The sequence below is a fragment of the Triticum dicoccoides genome, chromosome 2A, assembly GCF_002162155.2.
Source record: "Triticum dicoccoides isolate Atlit2015 ecotype Zavitan chromosome 2A, WEW_v2.0, whole genome shotgun sequence".
In the NCBI taxonomy this organism is placed as follows: Eukaryota; Viridiplantae; Streptophyta; class Magnoliopsida; order Poales; family Poaceae; genus Triticum; species Triticum dicoccoides.
In genome coordinates, this window is record NC_041382.1 from 34,679,942 (window position 1) to 34,699,636 (window position 19,695).

The 19,695-nt window shown below is 47.1% G+C and overlaps 4 protein-coding genes across 4 annotated transcripts; 2 read left to right on the forward strand and 2 right to left on the reverse strand.

The window, feature by feature from the left end:
* Positions 1 to 213: 213 nt before the first annotated feature.
* Positions 214 to 1,283, reverse strand: LOC119352973 (proline-rich protein 4-like). Its single transcript, XM_037619558.1, has 2 exons — positions 1,067 to 1,283; positions 214 to 974 (listed from the first exon to the last, which is right to left on the reverse strand). Exons 1-2 carry the CDS (start codon positions 1,206 to 1,208, stop codon positions 484 to 486), a joined length of 633 nt encoding a protein of 210 aa, XP_037475455.1. The 5' UTR covers positions 1,209 to 1,283; the 3' UTR covers positions 214 to 483.
* Positions 1,284 to 9,218: 7,935 nt separating this feature from the next.
* On the forward strand, positions 9,219 to 10,551 carry LOC119352975 (proline-rich protein 4-like). The gene is made up of 2 exons (XM_037619559.1): positions 9,219 to 9,434; positions 9,582 to 10,551. Exons 1-2 carry the CDS (start codon positions 9,293 to 9,295, stop codon positions 10,073 to 10,075), a joined length of 636 nt encoding a protein of 211 aa, XP_037475456.1. The 5' UTR covers positions 9,219 to 9,292; the 3' UTR covers positions 10,076 to 10,551.
* Positions 10,552 to 12,668: 2,117 nt separating this feature from the next.
* LOC119352976 (proline-rich protein 4-like) lies at positions 12,669 to 13,716 on the reverse strand. The gene has a single exon (XM_037619560.1). The coding sequence runs from the start codon at positions 13,592 to 13,594 to the stop codon at positions 12,959 to 12,961; it is 636 nt and encodes a 211-aa protein (XP_037475457.1). The 5' UTR covers positions 13,595 to 13,716; the 3' UTR covers positions 12,669 to 12,958.
* A 4,610-nt stretch (positions 13,717 to 18,326) lies between these two features.
* Positions 18,327 to 19,493, forward strand: LOC119352977 (proline-rich protein 2-like). Its single transcript, XM_037619561.1, has 2 exons — positions 18,327 to 18,525; positions 18,672 to 19,493. The coding sequence occupies exons 1-2, from the start codon at positions 18,384 to 18,386 to the stop codon at positions 19,151 to 19,153; spliced, it is 624 nt and encodes a 207-aa protein (XP_037475458.1). The 5' UTR covers positions 18,327 to 18,383; the 3' UTR covers positions 19,154 to 19,493.
* Positions 19,494 to 19,695: the final 202 nt, after the last annotated feature.

The window sequence follows — 19,695 nt, forward strand, 5'->3', positions numbered from 1 at the left end:
GCAGTATGAATGCATGCTTTCGTAGCTGCCATTTGTCAATGACGTGAATGTCATCAGTTTTCTATGACAAATCCAATTGCAGACTTGATTCAATTTCTCTTGAGTTTCAGTTCACGGATCTGAAAATTGAGTGGAAGTAATGACAAAATCACACTGTCCCTATTATGTCAATCATCTCGAACAGCTGCAGTGTACTTGGGTTGACAAATCGACTTGTTTAAATACATTACTTGATTCATAATAACTTCGGTAAACGCACCGAAATTACAAAATCTTGATAAAGCAACACACCTTCACACTCGGTTGACACAGTGACACACATACATCTGTTATTCTGAACTCTCAACTCTGCAGCGAATGGCAGAAGACCTAACGATGCCCACACATGCAAACCGATCATAAATAGCAACACCGATCATGAGTTCATGCCCATGAACCCGGTGATGAGATTTCAGCGCTGGGCAGGACGGTGGTAGATCGGACTCAGTGGTGTCCGTGGTATCCACCGCCGCCGCCGTAGGTGGGCGTGGGAGGGACGGGGTGGTAGTCCGGGTGGGGCTGCGGCTTGGGCTCGGGCTTGGGCACGGGGCCGTAGTCAGGGTGGGGCTGGGGCTTGGGTTCCGGCTTGGGCGGCACGGGCTTCTTGTGGTGGAAGTGCTCGATGATGTGCTTCTTGATCGGCCCGCACAGGGTCATGGACGCGCACTCCGGCGACGCTGCTGCAGAAGGCGTGGTAATGTTGTCGCCGGCGACGACGCCGAAGGTGGTGCCCTCGGACACCGGCACGATCTTAGACGGCTCCTGGCCAGGGCACGGGGCGCTGGAGGCGGCGCTGTGGAGCTGCGCGACGCAGTCGGCGCCGTGGAGGTCGGCGGCCAGGGGCACGCTGAAAGCGCCGGTGCGGTCGAGGGTACCCACTGCCTTGCTCTCGTAGTCGCCGTGGACGTTCTTGCACTTGATCGCCACCTGAAGACCTGAGGTACGTTCATGGCAGAACAATGGTGATCAGCGTCAACCCATCATGCATTGCCACACAGACACAGTGGAGTAGCACATCAGCGCTTACCCTTGAAAGCTTCCTCGGCCTTGATGTTCCTCCTGGTGCAGTCGGCGCACTTGGCCAGGCCGACGACCACGGAAGCGGCCTCGGCGTTGGTGACAGCGATCGCCAGCAGGACGGCGAGGGCGAGTGCTCTTGGAGCTGCCATGCCTGAACCTCTGAGTCTCACTACCCTTGCTTGCCTGTGTGAAGTGGCTCCTCGATGGATGTATGGATGGATGTAACAGGCGACGCATGGCTTATATAGGCCGCCGCGTTGATGGGCACAGCTCGAATGCTCAACCGGCCGATCTGTCTGCAAGCGCAGAAGAAGAAACGCAGTGAAGCGAGACAAGGAGAGATGAGCTAACTCGCTTTCGGCGCGCCGATGTTTCCGATGGCGAATTAATCCACGCCATTGTTCGGTTGGTGGCTTGGTGATCGAATTTTTATTTAAAATAAACAAACAGGCCACGAATGGCATCCTAGCTGGCAAACATCTTTGGCGCGGAAGCTTGAATCATTCAGAAACTCAACTCACTGCACTGCGTAGCGACTTCCAGTTCAAACATCAATTTTGCTTCATTTCTTTTTTATTTTACGTATTGGTTCTGTCTTGAAGTCAAACTTTGTAAAATTTCATCAAACTCATGTTGAAACTATCAATATCTATAATACCAAATAATATGGAAAGTATATTTTATGATGGATGTCACATTGATTTCGTATTTGTAAACGTTGATAAATTTCTTTCATTCTAAGAACTTGGTCAAATTTAGAAAGTTTGACTTAGCACCGAACTGACATGCGAAATAAAAAGAAACAGACAGAGTAGTATTTACTATAGATTGCAGGTTGACGCATCAAATATATTACACTGCTGACTTCCATGTTTATTTGATCAAATAGATACTCCATCCGTTTCAAAATAAAAAAGGTGTATTTTTTTAAGTCAAACTTCTCAAACTTTGACCAAGTTTATAGAAAGAATATATCAATGTCTACAATGCAAAATCATTATCATTAGAATCATCATTAAAAATATTTTCTTATTTTATTTTTAGTATTGTATATGTTGATATATTTTGCTCTAAACTTGATCAAATAACAAAATGTTTGAATTTTTGAAAAATTAATGCACCTTATATTTTGAAACTGATGGAGTATGACAAAAACATGCGACATTGTACAAACTAACACGGCCTTTTAGTTTAAGAGTATGGAATACACACCAGGAACAGACGTGGTAAAAACCTGATATTTTCTCAAATTGGTGGAAGCAATAAGAGAATTCATATAAGTGGACATAATAAAGTTTCATCTCATTTTCATTGAAAGGTCCACCAGAGTAGGCAAGTCAAGGACAATGGTGTATCCCGGATGATACCGTAAATTTTTCTGTTGGGTTGTATCCTTTTCTCCATGCATCCAACTGTTATGCGATGGTCATATACACCACGTGAAACATTACTGCCTGAGCTTGTTGTGTCCTAGCGGAAAAGATCTACACATATACAACATCCCTTTTCCAAGTATCATGGTGCCATGGATCTTATTTTTTCACACTTAAGGTCTCCTTTTTGTTCAACAACAAGTGTAGCATTACATTGTTGACAAGAATTTGAAATATCTCCCAAGGGGTGTCATCCATCCAAGTACCATGTGTAGAAGATCTAGCTAATCTAGCTAATTCATGTGCATTTGCATTAGCCTATCTAGGACAATGAGCATGGATTACATGAGTAAAATCAAGAGACATATAGTAACGATCGTCAAATAAGACACTCGTGAGGCCTAATGATGAAGCCCCTTCATGCATTGTTGTAATCACCTCGAGATTATCCGAATTCACTTCAATCTTGTCGCACCCAACTGTGCGTGCATGATTCACCCCATATTTAAGTGTTGTGTCTTCGGCAATGAAAGTGTCAAAACAAACATCAACTCTTTCATTCGCAACAACAATGATGTTTCCCATACACGAAGGACAACTCCTACATATGCCTAGAGAGTATCAAGGTCAAATGAGGCGTCCACATTGAGCTTCAAATAACCATGGATCGGCTTGGTCCATCCCCCATGCTTCATAATGTGTTTGCGGTAGCTTGCTAATGTGAAGTTTTCTTCCAATGCTCTCACTACAAGATGAATTTGACCTGGTGTTTGTATCGACTGGCCATGCAAGAGTTTCCTCTGCTCCCACCAGACATACCAAGATGCAATAGCAATAATTTATTTGAATGCTTATCCTAAAACCACCGCTTCTTGATCAGGGAAGTTCGATAAATATTCTAGCGTCTCCTCCCACGACAGGCCAGCGACACATGATTTATGGATGGTATCACAAAGTCCCAGGGGATTCCACACTTCACTAGCCAAAGATTATTAAAATAGAAGATCTTTAACGTTGTCAGCCCATAATTTGCAAACAATACAATGAGGATATATATCCAGTGTAGCATCCATCTTTACCAACTCTCTTATCTTTCATTGGATGCAACTTTCATATAGGCAACCAAAACATTGTCAGTAATTAACAGTCCTGGAACAAGGCCACTCTTGCCAGCCCATGTGTTGTTGGTTGCTGTAAAAAAAGGTATAGCAAAGCTTTCTTCTATGGTGGCACGGTCAATCATAAACGTAAGTTTTCTATATCTTGTACGGGCAAGTTCTTTTGAGAATATTGAAATCAATGCGACAACAGAACTCGATTTGGCATGAAAAATCTTGAGATGATCATGGAGAATCTAAATAGCTAGCCCCACTAATCTATTTCTCTCAACATGTAAGTAAGCTATCTGAGCATGGAAAAGACTCACCTTTAATATGCAACCATACGTCTACCAAAATCTTCTTCCTAATTGACGCGGGTCTCCTCCCTCCCTTCCTTCCTCCCTTCCTTCCTGCGCCCCGGCTACTCGCCGGTGGCGTGGCCGTGCCTCTGCCACTCAGTAGTGGCGACCTCCAGCCAGCCCAAGCCCGCGGCCATGGCGACCCCCGCCCCTCCTCCCGATCTCGCGATCCGTTGTCGGACCTGCTCGTTTTCCACTCCGATCTGGAGGCCCCCCTGCCCCTAGCGTCTTCTCTGTGGCTGGCCCTTGTCCCTCCTTCCGCGACGTCCTCCTCTTACCGCCCCCTACTCAACCTTCAAGCTCCTGTCATGTTGTTGTTGCTGCGACCGAGGTGACCACTCGTCCACGCCTCCGATCTGTGGTGTTTGTGCGCCCCCATCCCCCTGTGCCGGCTGGTGGCATTGATGCCAACCCAGCTCGCCCGGGACGCATTGATGGCGGTGGGTGGCGGCTGGTGGGAAAGGGTGGCCGCCCTGTCCCTTATCCTCAACCCACCTAGCCCTCTCGTCCTCGCCAACGCTCTCCGCCATCACAGCTCAAATCCCTCCTCCTTCGCAAGGCTTGGGGCCGGTGCTTTCGCTGCTTGAGGAAGGGACACCGCATTGTAGATTGCCACAGTAAGGCTAGGTGCTTGCTGTGTGGCTCCTCAGGTCACAAGGCGCACTTGTGTCATCCGCCAGCTGCGCCCCCCTGTCGCGCAGCCGCTCTGTTGACGCTCCGCTCCCTCCGCCACCTCCAGGCCCCCCTCCGCCGTCTGCTGTGCGTCTCCAAGACCCTGCGTGCCGCGCCATGGAAGCCCCTCCCGCCGATGTCCAATCCCGCCATGGCTTGGTGGTGGCCACAGCTCCTCGCTCTGCCATGCTGGCTGACGCGGAGCGCTCCCTTTGCCGGAGGGCGGTCGTGGCCACTTTGGTGGGTCACCGGCCGTTCAAGCTGCCGCTCGCGGATTTCAAGAGGTCCATCGCGCTTCGGTTCAGGGTGGATCCTGAGGCGGTGAAGGTTTCCCTGCGCGCCACATGCGAGTTCCTGGCCGTGTTCGACGACGCCCTTGCCCGCGACGCCGCCCTCGCCATCCAAGGACCGCTCCACCTGGGTGGGCTCTCCTTCCTGCTCATGCCTTGGTCACGGTTCCGCCGGGCTACCCATGCGGAGATGCTCTACAAGGTCCGTGTGTGCCTCGAGGGCGTCCCTGAGCACGCCTGGGACGTGGAGAGCGTCCGGCCGCTGTTTGATCCTGCCGATCTCATCGAAGGGTTAGACCCTGAGTTTTGCTTTGAGGAAGAATCTGGCTGCGTCAGGCTTTGGGTTTGGACTGCAGGGACTGGATGAGATAGTTGCTGAAGCTTGGAATAAACCCCTGAGATCTCCAGACCCAATTAGAAACTTCCATGCTAAGCTTTTCAGAACAGCAACAGCCCTCAAGAAATGGAACAATAGTATGAGAAAGAAGGCTAGCTTGGCTTCTGATATTGCAAATGAGGTGATTTTTCAACTGGACCTAGCAATGGAACATAGAGAGCTCACCTCTGCTGAGTGGGCCCTTCGGCGAAACCTTAAGTCCAAGCTTCTAGGAATTGCTGCTGTAGAGAGGATTAGATGGAAGCAGAGATCTAGGCTAACCACTATCAGATCGGGTGATACTAGCACCAAATTCTTCCACCTAAGGGCAAATGGCGGACGTCGGAAAAACCACATTGCCAGTCTTATTGGGCAGCACGGAGAAACCTCTGATCACAAGGAGAAAGAAGATATTCTGATTGATTACTTCAAGAATCTCATAGGAAAAGCTGCACCTGGTGCCTCTCATTTGAATTGGAACTCTCTGGGGATCCAGCGGACAGAGCTGCAGCACTTGGACCAGGAATTCTCTGAAGATGAGATCAAGGCTGCAGTTTTTGATGGGCATGCTGAGAAGGCACCGGGACCTGACAGATTAATTGGGGCATTCTACAAGAGGTTTTGGTCTCTAATTAAAGATGATCCGAGGGAGGTTTTCAAGAGCCTTTTTCTGCTAAAGGGAAACCAATGGAAGATACTCAACTCTGCTAACCTGGTGCTAATCCCCAAGAAAGAGGGAGCAACAACACCTTCTGATTTCAGGCCAATCAGCCTGATGCATAGTGTTGCTAAAATCATCTGCAAGGTGCTTGCTAATCGATTGGGCCTGGAGCTACACAAGATCATATCGGGCACCCAGAGCGCTTTCATTCGAGGAAGATCCATCCAAGATAACTTCCTGTATGTCAAGAATGTAATCAAAGATGCTCACCAAAAGAAGAAGAAACTGCTTTTCCTCAAGCTGGACTTCGAAAAGGCTTTTGACTCGGTTGGCTGGGGATACCTGCTGCAAGTATTGGAAAACTACGGGTTCAGACAAAGATGGAGAGATATGATATGCATTCTATTAGCCTTGGCCACCTCCAGGGTGCTGCTTAACGGAGCTGCAGGCCTGCCTTTTCAGCACCGGCAAGGTGACCCCCTATCGCCGATGCTGTTCATTCTTGCTCTGGACCCACTTCAAAGAATTTTGAACCAAGCCACTCAGATGGAGATCCTATCCCCCCTACCGACGCACTCTGCCAGCTAAGAGCAAGTTTCTTTGTTGACGACGCTGCTCTTTTCCTCAAACCGACAAGTAGGGACATTCAAAGCGTGGTGCGCATTCTCAAATTCTTTGGTGATGTGTCTGGACTCAAGATCAATCATGAAAAGTGTATGGCTTACCCTGTCCGATGTGAAGGGATTGATATTGCCTCCCTCCTGGAGGGTTTTGGAGGAGCTCTTGGAGCCCTGCCCTGTCGATACCTGGGGCTGCCACTTTCTCTTAGAAAGCCGAGAAGAGTTGAAGTACAACCACTATTGGATAAGGTCGTTGGCTGCTTACGACCTTGGAAGGGCAGGTTCTTTACCAGACCTGGCCGGCTTCTCCTTGTTAATTCAGTCCTCACAGCTACGCTTACCTTTTACCTCACTGCGTTTCCCCTGGATAAATGGGCTGAGAGGCAAATTGATAAGCTACGAAGGAAATTTCTTTGGAATGTCGAGGACGAGGCATATGGTGGAAAATGTTTGGTTAACTGGAAGTGCATCTGTGCCCCAAAATCGGTGGGGGCCTTGGTATCAAGGACATCGCTGCATACAGCAGAGCCCTTCGATTGCGTTGGCCTTGGTATGAGTGGGACAGTGTTGATCGCCCCTGGAAATGAACGCCAACCCCGTGCGACCACACTGATCGCCAGTTGTTTGCTGCCTGCACTAGCATCCAATTGGGAGATGGCAGAAAGGCACGATTCTGGACTGATAGATGGCTGCATGGAATGGCTCTCAAGGACATTGCCCCTGCTCTATTCAAGCTGTCCCGCAAGAAGCTTTTGAATGTACATGACGGTCTGCAGGACAACCAATGGATGGTTGGGCTGAATAAGATCAATGACGCTCCGACACTCGACTGCCTGCTGAACCTTTGGACGGCCCTCCAGCAAGTTCTCCTCAACGATAGTGAGGATGAAATCTCTTGGATTCACTCCTCGAATGGAAGATACAGCGCCAAGTCTGCCTACAACATCCAGTTCATCACTAGAATTGCAATGCCGCAACTCGAATAGGTGTGGAAAATCAAGGCTGAACCTAAGATCAGATTCTTCATCTGGACCTTGCTCCAAAACAGGTTGTGGACTGCTGATTGCCTTGCGGCCCAAGGATGGCCTCACAAGGATCGCTGCAGCACCTGTGACCAACTCCCGGAGTCTGCACAACACATCTTAATTGACTGCCCTTTTGCAAAGGAGATTTGGCACTCCCTCCGGTCCACGCACCATGAAGCTGCTGCTGCTGCCCTTGCTGCCACTTCTATTCAATCTTGGTGGACAGATGCAACCAGATGCAAGACCCTACATGACAACCTCCATGCGTCTACCGTGGCGGCCTACACTGCTTGGAACATCTGGAACGAGCGAAACAGAAGGGTTTTCCAACAGAAGACGACAACTGCACCTGGAGCTTATACAATGACCAGAGATGAGATCAGCCTCTTTGCTGGGGCTTGGGAGATTTAGTCCCTGTTGTCTCCGGGGTCCGGCTCCATTTTGGTAGCCAGGACCTCTCTTTTTGACACTGCCACTGGCTTTCTTGTTGTACTTTGTACAGTTCTTTCCCCCTTCTTAATGAAAAGGCAGAGCACCTGCCATTGCCCGTCAAAAAAATGCAACCATGCATAGGAAAAGTCTCACCTCGACATGCAAACATGGGTGATAATTTCCACTGTATTATGCTATTTATATTTAATAAATATTTTACAACCATACAATAATCAAACAAAATAAACCATGCATATTTTAAGTTTTATTTATTATAATATTACTCTAAATATTCATGTTCCACACAACCAAATACATTGAAATATAATGCAGACCATTTGTCCAACAACATGCATATATCATCTACTGGTTATAACAAACATCTAATCACTTGGGTCTAATGTTATAATAAACATTCCTCCAATAACATGCAAACAACGTTTCAGATGTTTGTCATTCATTATTTATCAAGAGCACTTAACAATTCATATATTAGCTCCGACCTCGATTTAGTTATAGAAAGTACTTATCAACATATTGTGGCAGCAATTAATAGAAATCCCACGTTTGATGAGATGGTAGTCGTAGTGCAACTTTAAAGTAAAATGGAATACAACTTTCTTCTGAACTGCAGAACAAAATATTTACGGTTGCACCCGGCGTTATTATGTTCAAAGTTTGAGAAGTGTTTATGTTATTGTGCCACTTGTGTTGCTCGGGTGCTCAAATCCTACCTCTGATTGGTTGTAAGATTGCTTTCAAATTAAGCTTGTAAGCAGCCAATCCACGCTGCTAGCTCAAGTCTTGTTGATTTGGTACATATAAATGCTCCGGAGGCGCGCCGCACGTAGAAAGGGATCAACAGAGAATTAGGTATGTAGGCTCTAACTTGTTTAGGCTCTAGTAGATGATAAAGTGTACTCTGGACTACATGCATATTTACGCTGCATGAATGCATGCATGCTTATCCATGCACGAACGAGAAGGACACGATCGGCCACCAGCCAATGCAAAGTCGATCACCAACCGAGTAATGACAAACGACGTTCGTGGATCAAATCGATCGTTGATCGATGCGTGCAGTCGTCCAGAATCGATCAACCGAGTTTTAATTCGCCATCTGAAATTTCGGCGAGTTAGCCGGTCTCTCGTTGTCAGGCATCACTTCGCCGGCCACCAGGCGAACATGCAGCCAGATCATCAACCGAGCTGGATGGATCAATGCGGATGTATATATAAGCCATGCGTCGCCTGTTCCATCCATCCATCCAACCATCCATCCACCAGCCACTTCACACAGGCAAGCGAGTGGTAAGGGTTCAGGCATGGCAGCTCCGAGAGCGCTCGTCCTCGCCGTCCTGCTGGCGATCGCCGTCGCCAACGCCGAGGCAGCGTCCGTGGTCGTCGGCCTGGTCAAGTGCGCCGACTGCACAAGGAAGAACATGAAGGCCGAGGAAGCCTTCAAAGGTGAGCTAGCTACAAACCGAATATAGGTAGATAAGAAATGAAGAGTACTGTCACTCTGCATGTGCACACTTCACACGCATATAAATGTATGGAGATCAGCCCACAGTCACTGATGTACTCATGTCCCTGCCACGAAAATTTTGTCAGGTCTCCAGGTAGCAGTCAAGTGCAAGAACGTCCATGGCGACTACGAGAGCAAGGCACTGGGTGCCCTCGACGGCACCGGGGCCTTCCGCATGCCCCTCGCCGCTGACCTCCACGGCGCCGACTGCGTCGCACAGCTCCACAGTGCAGCCTCCAACGCGCCGTGTCCTGGCCAGGAGCCATCCAAGATCGTGCCGGTTTCCGAGGGCACCATCTTCGGTATCGTCGCCGGCGACAGCATTGCCACACCGTCTGCAGCGTCGCCGGAGTGCGCATCCATGACCCTGTGCGGGCCAATCAAGAAGCACATCATCGAGCACTTCCACCACAAGAAGCCCGTGCCACCGAAGCCGGAGCCCAAGCCCCAGCCCCACCCGGACTACGGCCCCGTGCCCAAGCCCGAGCCAAAGCCGCAGCCCCACCCGGACTACCACCCCATCCCTCCCACGCCCACCTACGGCGGCGGAGGTGGCGGCGGATACCACGGACACCACTGAGTCTGGTCTACCACCGTCGTCCTGCCCAGCGATGAAATCTCATCAACGGGTTCAAAGTCAGTGAGTGATTGACGTTGCTATTTATGATCGGTTTGCATGCGTGGGTGGATTGTTTGGTGCTGTGCCATTCGCTGCCCCGTTTTAGTATCTGCACCGCAGAGTTGAGAGTTCAGAATAACAGTTGTGAGGAACACATGGATCACTGTGTATTTTGCTTTTTAAAGATTTGCAATTTCGGTGTGTGTTTTGTATACGAAGTTGTGGATCAAGTAATTTAATCAAGTCCATTATTTGAGCCAATGGAATTACTGCAGATGTTGGCTTTTTTGGCTTGATCTTGTTCTACTGTGTGCTGCGTGCGTTTAGTTCATGTTTTGCCTAATGTTATAGGCTTGCTTTTACCTTCATTTTCTTTTAAGTTTTTGGTTCATGTAATAACTGTGTGGTGGTTTTTTAATGGAAAAATGCTACATCGACGGGCTCTTTACGGGGTTTTCAACGGACTCTCCCAAACTAAACTTGCCCCCCCCCTCCCCTCCCTCTCATTTTCAGGAAGGCAGGGCCCCTCTCCCCCTTAGCCCAATCACAGTTTGCCAACTCAAAAATTCCCCGTAAAACATTCGTAATGGTTCGTTGATGTAGCATTGCTCGAAAAATGGTTTTACCATTGTGTAGTCGTGTGAGACCATCATTTACTTTCAGCCGGTTTTCAGATCTATGGACTCAAACTCAAGAGGACTTCAGGCAGGTGTGCAAATGGATCTGTCATGAACAACTCATGGCATTCATGTCAAAAACAAAATTGCAGCTACCAGGGATCATGCATTCATACTGCCCCTTCTGCTTTGACTTCTTTCAGCCTAAGCAGGAGGTGAACTGGGCCATGGCCCGGTCCAGCTGAAGTACATAAGGGGGCATATTTGGCTCGGACCGCTGAAGACCAAACAATCAGTAGCACTTAGGCAGGAGAGAACCTGCTTAGTCAGGTACATGGATTTACACAGGTAAAGTTTGAACAATGCTTTAGAGAAGATAACGAGGTAGCTCATGTATAGCTAAACATAGTTTTTTTTTTTGTGAAAAGGATCCAGATTTACTCCCTCCATTCCTAAATATAAGCCCTTTTAGAGTTTTCAATATGGACTACGTGCAGAGCAAAATGAGTGAATCTACATTTAAAATATGTCTATATACATCCTTATGTAGTGTATACTGAAATCTCTAAAAAGACATGTATTTAGGAACGGAGGGAGTATTATAAAGGTTCACCAGAAGTAAAATTACAAAGCACCACAAACATAATAAAAATTACATTAAGGTCCATTAACCATCGAACGACCACTGACCACCAGAACGATCCGACGACGTGTCGTTGTCGTTGCTCCCATACCGAAGCCGGCTTGACCTTGTCGATCATAGCTAGAAAGTCTTGGTGCACATGCCCCTAAGGACCAGCGCCCCGGATTTGCAATCGTTGTTGTAGATCCCTTGAATCGATCGGAAGAACCTAACATCAAATATCATCATTGCGTACGCATGCCGATAAACCCTACCCTTGCCGACCCGAGGAGCAAACGAGAATCTACGCCGGAGGTTTGTCGATACGTCCCAACGGACAAACTCGAGAAGAATCGAAGCCCGAAAGACCGGCTCGAATATGTAGCATCGCCCATAGGAGGACTAAAACCCCAACCTATCTATTAGCCGGAGTCGACCCATGAGGATTGCCCTCCTTGCATCCGGTCATCTGTGAGGTGGAGCACTTTTTTTCCTCTGGCAGGCTGATCTGCCAGAGACTCATCCCTCTGGGAAGGGGAATTCGAAGCCATCGTCATCACCAACACTTCGATCATCATTGGGACCAATGCATATCCTGACTCGTTAATGTGTCAGAAGGCCAACACATCTAGTTAATGGCAACATTATCAAGTGAACCAACAACTCAAAAAAAGAGTAAAGCAAAGCTACCCGAGCTAGCCATCTGCACGCGTTGATGGGCCATGCCACGGGAGGCAGCGTGTGAGCAGAGCGCCGGTTGATCCTAATGCCGCACAAGGCGCCAACAAGGAGGAAGCTCAAGCTTTGGTTAATCACATGCTGTTCGACGATATTGAATTTTAATAAAGGGTGTGGCTAGGTCTCAATCGGCTGAGATTTAACACTATCTCAGTCAAATGACATAACATGCAAGAGAGAAAAAACTGAAAAATAAATTTTGCACAAATCTTAATATAAGATCCGACGGATATAACATCGAGTGAGACTTAACGAAGTCTTAGTGTCGAGTAAGACTTAACGAAATCTCAGTCGACTAAGACTTAACAAGACAAAAAGTGGTTTTCCCATAATAGGAAAACTAGGACCGGCAGTATGCATATGATCTCTGGTAGCTACCATTTGCTTCTAGAAAAAAAAGAGCTACCATTTGCCTACGACGTGAATGGCATGAGTTGTCCATGACAAATCCAATTGCACACTTTCCTCAGTTTCTCTTGAGTTTCAGTTCACGGATCAGAAAATTGACTGGAACTAATGGCAAAATCACATTGTCCTTATCATATCAATCGTCTGGAACAGCTGCAGTGTACTTCGGTTGACAAAATCGACTTGATTTAAATTACTTGATTCATAAAAACCTTTGTACTACAAGAGAACTCACCGAAATTACAGAAGCAAACACACCAACCACACCCACACACTTGCCTGACACACGCGTAGAGCTGTTATTATGAACTCTCAGACTGCAGTGCAGATACTAAAATGGGGCAGCGAATGGCAGAAGACCAAACAATGCACCCACCCATGCAAACCGATCATAAATAGCAACATCGATCACTCACTGACAACCAACCCGCTGGGCAGGAGTACAATGGTAGACTGGACTCAGTGGTGTCCGTGGTATCCACCGCCGCCGCCTCCGCCGTAGGTGGGGGTGGGAGGGACTGGGTGGTAGTCCGGGTGGGGCTGCGGCTTGGGCTCGGGCTTGGGCACGGGGCCGTAGTCCGGGTGGGGCTGGGGCTTGGGCTCCGGCTTCGGCGGCACAGGCTTCTTGTGGTGGAAGTGCTCGATGATGTGCTTCTTGATCGGCCCGCATAGGGTCATGGACGCACACTCCGGCGATGCGGCGGACGGCGTGGCGGCGTTCTTGCCAGCGACGACGCCGTACGTGGTGCCCTCGGACACCGGCACGATCTTGGACGGCTCCTGGCCGGGGCAGGGCGCGTTGGAGACGGCGCTGTGGAGCTGAGCGACGCAGTCGGCGCCGTGGAGGTTGGCAGCCAGGGGCACGCTGAAGGCGCCGGTGCCGTCGAGGCCGCCCACCGCCTTGCTCTCGTACTCGCCAGCGCTGTTCTTGCACTTGATCGCCACCTGCACAGCCTTGAAGGCTTCCTCGGTCTGCATGTTCTTCCTGGTGCAGTCGGCGCACTTGGCCAGGCCGACGACGACTGACGCCGCCTCGGTGTTGGCGACGGCCATCGCCAGCAGGACGCAGAGGGCGAGTGCTCTCGGAGTCGCCATGCCTAAACTTGTGTGGATCGCACTACTGCCACTTGCTGGTGTGAAGTGGCTGATGGATGAATGGTGGATGGATGGATGAGTGGATGTAACAGGCGACGCATGGCTTATATAGGCCTCGGCGTTGATCGGCGCGGCAGAGCTCGAATGCTCGACCGGCGTTGATCTGTCTGCAAGCGCAGAAGAAGAAGGGTGGCCGGCGGGCGCAGTGAAGCGAGACAACGAGAGATGAGCTAATTCGCTTTCGGCGCGCCGAAGTTTCTGATGGCGAATTAATATCGGTCGTCGTTTCGATCCACGTCATTGTTCGGTTGGTGTTTTGATGATCGTTTTGTCTTTAAAAACAAATACTTCATCCGTTTAGGTGTGTAAGTCACCTTACGAAAATCAAATTTTTCCAAAACATTTAGGCACCGTTCATTAATTTCTCATCTCGATTCCCTCCCAGCCTTGTTCGCCAGCCAGCTTTGCCTCCTATACCTCGTTATCTTCCAGCGAAACCCCCCCCCTTCCGTTTTTCTTTCTCAGGCAATGACCAATGCATGCAGCACCTCTATGCGTTGATTAGGCGAGAAATCAATGCGGCTTTGCATGCTAGAAGTACGTGGGCATGCATGGTAGTTAATATGTCATCCTCTTAATTATTGTGATTAAATGCTATGTTTAGAAGAAGGAAATCAACGTTTTGTTCGAGTTTTGATTGGAAGAAGGACCGGTCCAAAATTTTCTTCTCCTCTAATCAGCTTGTACCTAGGTCGTGATGCACCTTCTAATGTGACTTACACACCTAGACGGAGGGAGTACAAACACGCATCTTTGGCGCGGAAGCTCGAATCGTTCAGAAACTCACTACAGCAACAGCAGCACGTAGCAACTTCCAGTTCAAACCACGATTGCTTCATTTCTTTTTTCAAGCTCAGTTAATGCTATATTCGTGGGGTCATACGTGGAGATCCGTGTAATTTTTTCTTTTCAGTTTTTTTCTTTTCACATGTTTTTTTTTGCAATATCTTTTCACATGTTATGTCACTTGACTTTGACTTGGTTAAGTCTCATATTGCTTATCTCTTGAAGTCAAACTTTGTAAAATTTCATCAACCTTATGTAAAATATCAATATCTATAATATCAAATAATATGGACAATATATTTTGTGATGGATGCGACATTGATTTGGTATTTTGACATGATAAATTTCTTTCTTTCTAAAAACTTGGTCAAATTTAGAAAGTTTGACTTAAGACCAAATTTACATGCAAAATAAAAAGAAATGGAGAGAGTAGTACTTACTACAGATTGCAGGTTGACGCATCAAAGTATATGACACTGCTGACTTCCATGTTTATTTGATCAAATAGACACTCCCTCCGTTTCAATGTCTACAATACAGAATCATTATTTTCAATGTCTACTAGCGTCTTCGTTCCAAATACAGAATCATTATCACTAGAATCACCATTAAATATTTTTCATTTTTTTATTTTTTAGTATTGCAGATATTGATATGTTTTGCTTTAAACTTGATCCAACATCGAAATGTTTGACTTCTTAAAAAACTAATGCACCTTGTATTTTGAAACTGATTGAGTATGACAAAAACATGTGACTCATGACATTGTACAAACTAACGCGACCTTTTAGTTTAAGAGTATGGAATACACACCAAGAACAGATGTAGTAAAAACTTGATGTTTCTCGAATTGGTGGAAGCAATAAGAGAATTCATAAATGAGTGGACATAATAAAGCTTCATCTCATTTTCAGTGAAAGCTCCACCGGAGTTGGCAACTCCAAGGACAATGCTGTAAACCGGATGACACCGTAATCTTTTCTGGGTCATGTCCCATTTCGCCATGCACCCAACGGTTATAAGATGTTCATATACTCCACATGAAACGTTACTGTCTGAGCTTGTTGTGTCCCCGTGGAGAAAATCTACGCATATATAACATCCATTTTCCAAGTATCATGGTCGCATGGATGTTCTTTCTTTTACACTTAAGGTCTCCTTTTATTCAACAACGAGTAGCATTACATTGTTGACAAGAATTTGGATTAGCACCCAAGGCGCGTCATTCATCCAAGTACCATGTGTAGAAGATCTAGCTAATATAGCTAATTCATGTGCGGTTGCATTAGCCTCTCTAGGACAGTGATCATGGATTACATGAGTAAATCAAGAGACATGTTGTACGTAGCAATCTTCAAATAAAGCACTCGTGACGCCGGACGATGATGCGCCTTCCAGCATTGTCGTAATCACCTCCATGCTATCTAAATTCACTTCAAGATTGTTGCACCCAATTGTGTGTGCAAGATTAACCCCATATCTCAGTGTTGTGGCTTCGGCCGTGAAAGCGTCAAAACAAACAACAACTCTTTGATTTTCAGCAACAACGAATTTTCCCATACAATCTCGAATGACAGGTGCTACAGATGCCTGGAGAGTATCAAGGTCAAACAATGTATCCACATTGAGCTTTAAATAACCATGGACCGGCTTGGTCCATCCTGCATGCTTCATAATTGGTTTGAGGTAGCTTGCTAATGTGAAGTTTGCTGCCAATTCTCTTACTGCAAGATGAATTTGACTCAGTGTTTGTATCGACTGGCCATGCAAGAGTTTCCTCTGCTCCCACACATACCAAGATGCAATAACAATAATTTATCGGGATGCATGTCCTAAAATCATCGCTTCTTGATCAAGGAAGTTCAATAAATATTCCAGTGTCTCCTCCCAGGACAAGCCAGAGACACATGATTTATGGATGATATCACCAAGTCCCGAGGGATTTCACACTTCACTAGCCAAAGAGTATTCAAATAGAAGATGTTTAACATCCTCACTCCTCAGCCCATAATTTGCAAATGGGACAACGAGGAGACACCTTTATATGTCTATCAACAAGACTTGCACGACAGGGATTTGCCCCTTTCAATTGCCCTCCACAAAAAAAAAAAAATTACCTTGGCCGGACACTGCAGGTTCCAAACTAAATCCCACATACCGTTATGCCTCGATGCTTCAATATTATTCTCATTAGATATTTTATCCAATGTACCATCCATCTTTATGAACTCTCCTATTTTTGTTGGATGCAAACTTTCATAGGCAATCAAAACATTGTTAGTAATTAACCGTCCCGGAACAGGGGCATTCTTGCCGACCCATGTGTTGTTGGTTGCTGTAAAAAAGGGTATGGCAAAGCTTTTCAATCTGAAAAAGATGTTCTTCTATGGTGGCACAACCAATAAAAAACATAAGTTTTCTATATCTTGAGAGAATCCTGGAGAATCTAAATAGCTAGCGCCACTAACATATTTATCTCTACTAGTCAATGTGTACGTGCAATGCGCGTTAATTTGGAAGTATATTAAGTGCATGTTGATATTAAGTAAGATATTATTTGTGTGTTATTATGTGATTAGCATTATATTTGGCATGAAATTAACTGAACGCTAAACGTGTTGAGCGCTCGACATTGAAGCGGTCTAGGTCGTCGGATTGACATGATTCGATGGCCGAGATTAATTGGGTCTACCCCTTTGGGTCTTTTTATATTGGTATAGATGAAGCATTGTTATTTTCACCGCAAAAAAAAAGTATAGATGTAAGCAAAGCCATCTCAGCGTGTCAAAGACCCACCTTTAAGATGCAGCCATGCATAGGAAAAGCTTCACCTCGACATGCAAATATTAATGAGAATTTCCACTGTAGTATTATGCTATTTACATCTAATAAAATTGTACAACCATACAGTAATCAAACACAATAAACCATATATATTTTCATTTTATTTATTATAATATTAATCTAACTACTCATGTTCCACCGAGACAAATACATTGAAATATAATGCAGAACATCCCCCCAACAATGTGCCAGATATCATCTAGTAATCACTTGGTTTCTGATGTTTGCCATTCATCATTTATCAAGAGCACTTAACTTTTCATATATTAGGTCCGACCTCAATTTAGTGATGGAAACTACTTGTCAACATATTGTGGCAACAATTAATAGAAATTGCACATTCCATGAGCCAGTTGTCATAGAGCAACTTTCAAGTAAAATGGAATGCAACTATCTTCTGAACTGCAGAACAAAATATGTACGACCGCAACCAGCGTTATTATATTCGAAGTTTGAGAAGTTTTTATGTTATTATGCCACTTGTGCTGCTCTGGTGCTCAAACCCTACCTCTGATTGGTTGTAAGATTGCTTTCAAATTAAGCTTGTAACCAGCCAATCCACGCTGCTAACTCAAGTCTTGTTGATTTGGTACATATAAATGGCCCGGAGGCGCGCCGCACGTAGAAAGGGACCAACAGAGAATTAGGTATGTAGGCTCTAACTTGTTTAGGCTCTAGTAGATGATAAAGACTACGTACTTACGCTGCATGAATGCATGCATGCTTTTCCATGTGCCGCGTGGAACCTACGAACGAGAAGGACATGATCGGCCACCAGCCAATGCAAAATCGATCACCAACCGAGCAATGAGAAACGACGTGCGTGGATCAAATCGAGCGTTGATCGATGCGTGCAGTCGTCCAGAATCGATCAACCGAGTTTTAATACGCCATCTGAAATTTCGGCGAGTTAGCCGGTCTCTCGTTGTCAGGCATCACTTCGCCGGCCACCAGGCGAACATGCAGCCAGATCATCGACCGAGCTGGATGGATCAATGCGGATGCCTATATAAGCCACGCGTCGCCTGTTCCATTCATCCATCCATCCATCCATCGACCAGCCACTTCACACAGGCAAGCGAGTGGTAGAGGTTCAGGCATGGCAGCTCCGAGAGCGCTCGTCCTCGCCGTCCTGCTGGCGATCGCCGTCGCCAACGCCGAGGCGGCGTCCGTGGTCGTCGGCCTGGTCAAGTGCGCTGACTGCACCAGGAAGAACATGAAGGCCGAGAAAGCCTTCAAAGGTGAGCTAGCTACATACCGTATATAGGTCGATAAATATGAACAGTACTGTCACTCTGCAGGTGCACACTTCACACACCTATAAATGTATGGAGATCAGCTCACAGTCACTGATGTACTAATGGCCCTGCCACGAAAATTTTGTCAGGTCTCCAGGTGGCAATCAAGTGCAAGAACGTCCACGGCGACTACGAGAGCAAGGCAGTGGGTGCCCTCGACGGGACCGGCGCCTTCGGCGTGCCACTCGCCGCTGACCTCCACGGCAATGACTGCGTCGCACAGCTCCACAGCGCCGCCTCCAACACGCCGTGCCCTGGCCAGGAGCCATCAAAGATCGTGCCGGTTTCGGAAGGCACCACCTTCGGCATCGTCGCCGGTGACAACATTGCCACGCCATCCGCAGCATCGCCGGAGCGTGCCTCCATGACCCTGTGCGGGCCGATCAAGAAGCACATCATCGAGCACTTCCACCACAAGCAGCCGGTGCCGCCGAAGCCGGAGCCCAAGCCCCAGCCCCACCCAGACTACAGCCCCGTGCCCAAGCCGCAGCCCCACCCAGACTACCACCCTGTCCCTCCCATGCCCACCTATGGAGGCGGCGGCGACGGTGGATACCACGGACACCACTGAGTCCAGTCTACCACCGTCGTCCTGCCCAGCCATGAAATCTCATCACCGGGTTCAAAGTCAATGAGTGATCGATGTTGCTATTTATGATCGGTTTGCATGCGTGGATGGATTGCTTGGTGTTGTGCCATTTGCTGCCTCATTTTAGTATTTGCACCGCAAAGTTGAGAGTTCAGAATAACAGTTGTGAGCAACACAGGGATCACTGTGTATTTTGCTTTTTAAAGATTTGTAATTTTGGTGTATGTTTTGTATAAAGTTGTGGATCAAGTAATTTAATCAAGTCCATTTGAGCCAATGGAATTACCGCAGATGTTGGCTTTTTTGGCTTGATCTTGTTCTACTGTGTGTTGTGTGTGTTTAGTTCATGTTTTGCCTAATGTTATAGGCTTGCTTTTACCTTTATTTTCTTTTAAGTTTTTGGTTCATGTAATAACTGTGTGGCAGTTTTTTAATGGAAGAATAGCAAAAATGGTACATCGACGGGCTCTTTACGGGGTTTCAGCGGACTCTCCCAACAAACTAAACTTGCCTCCCCCCCCCCC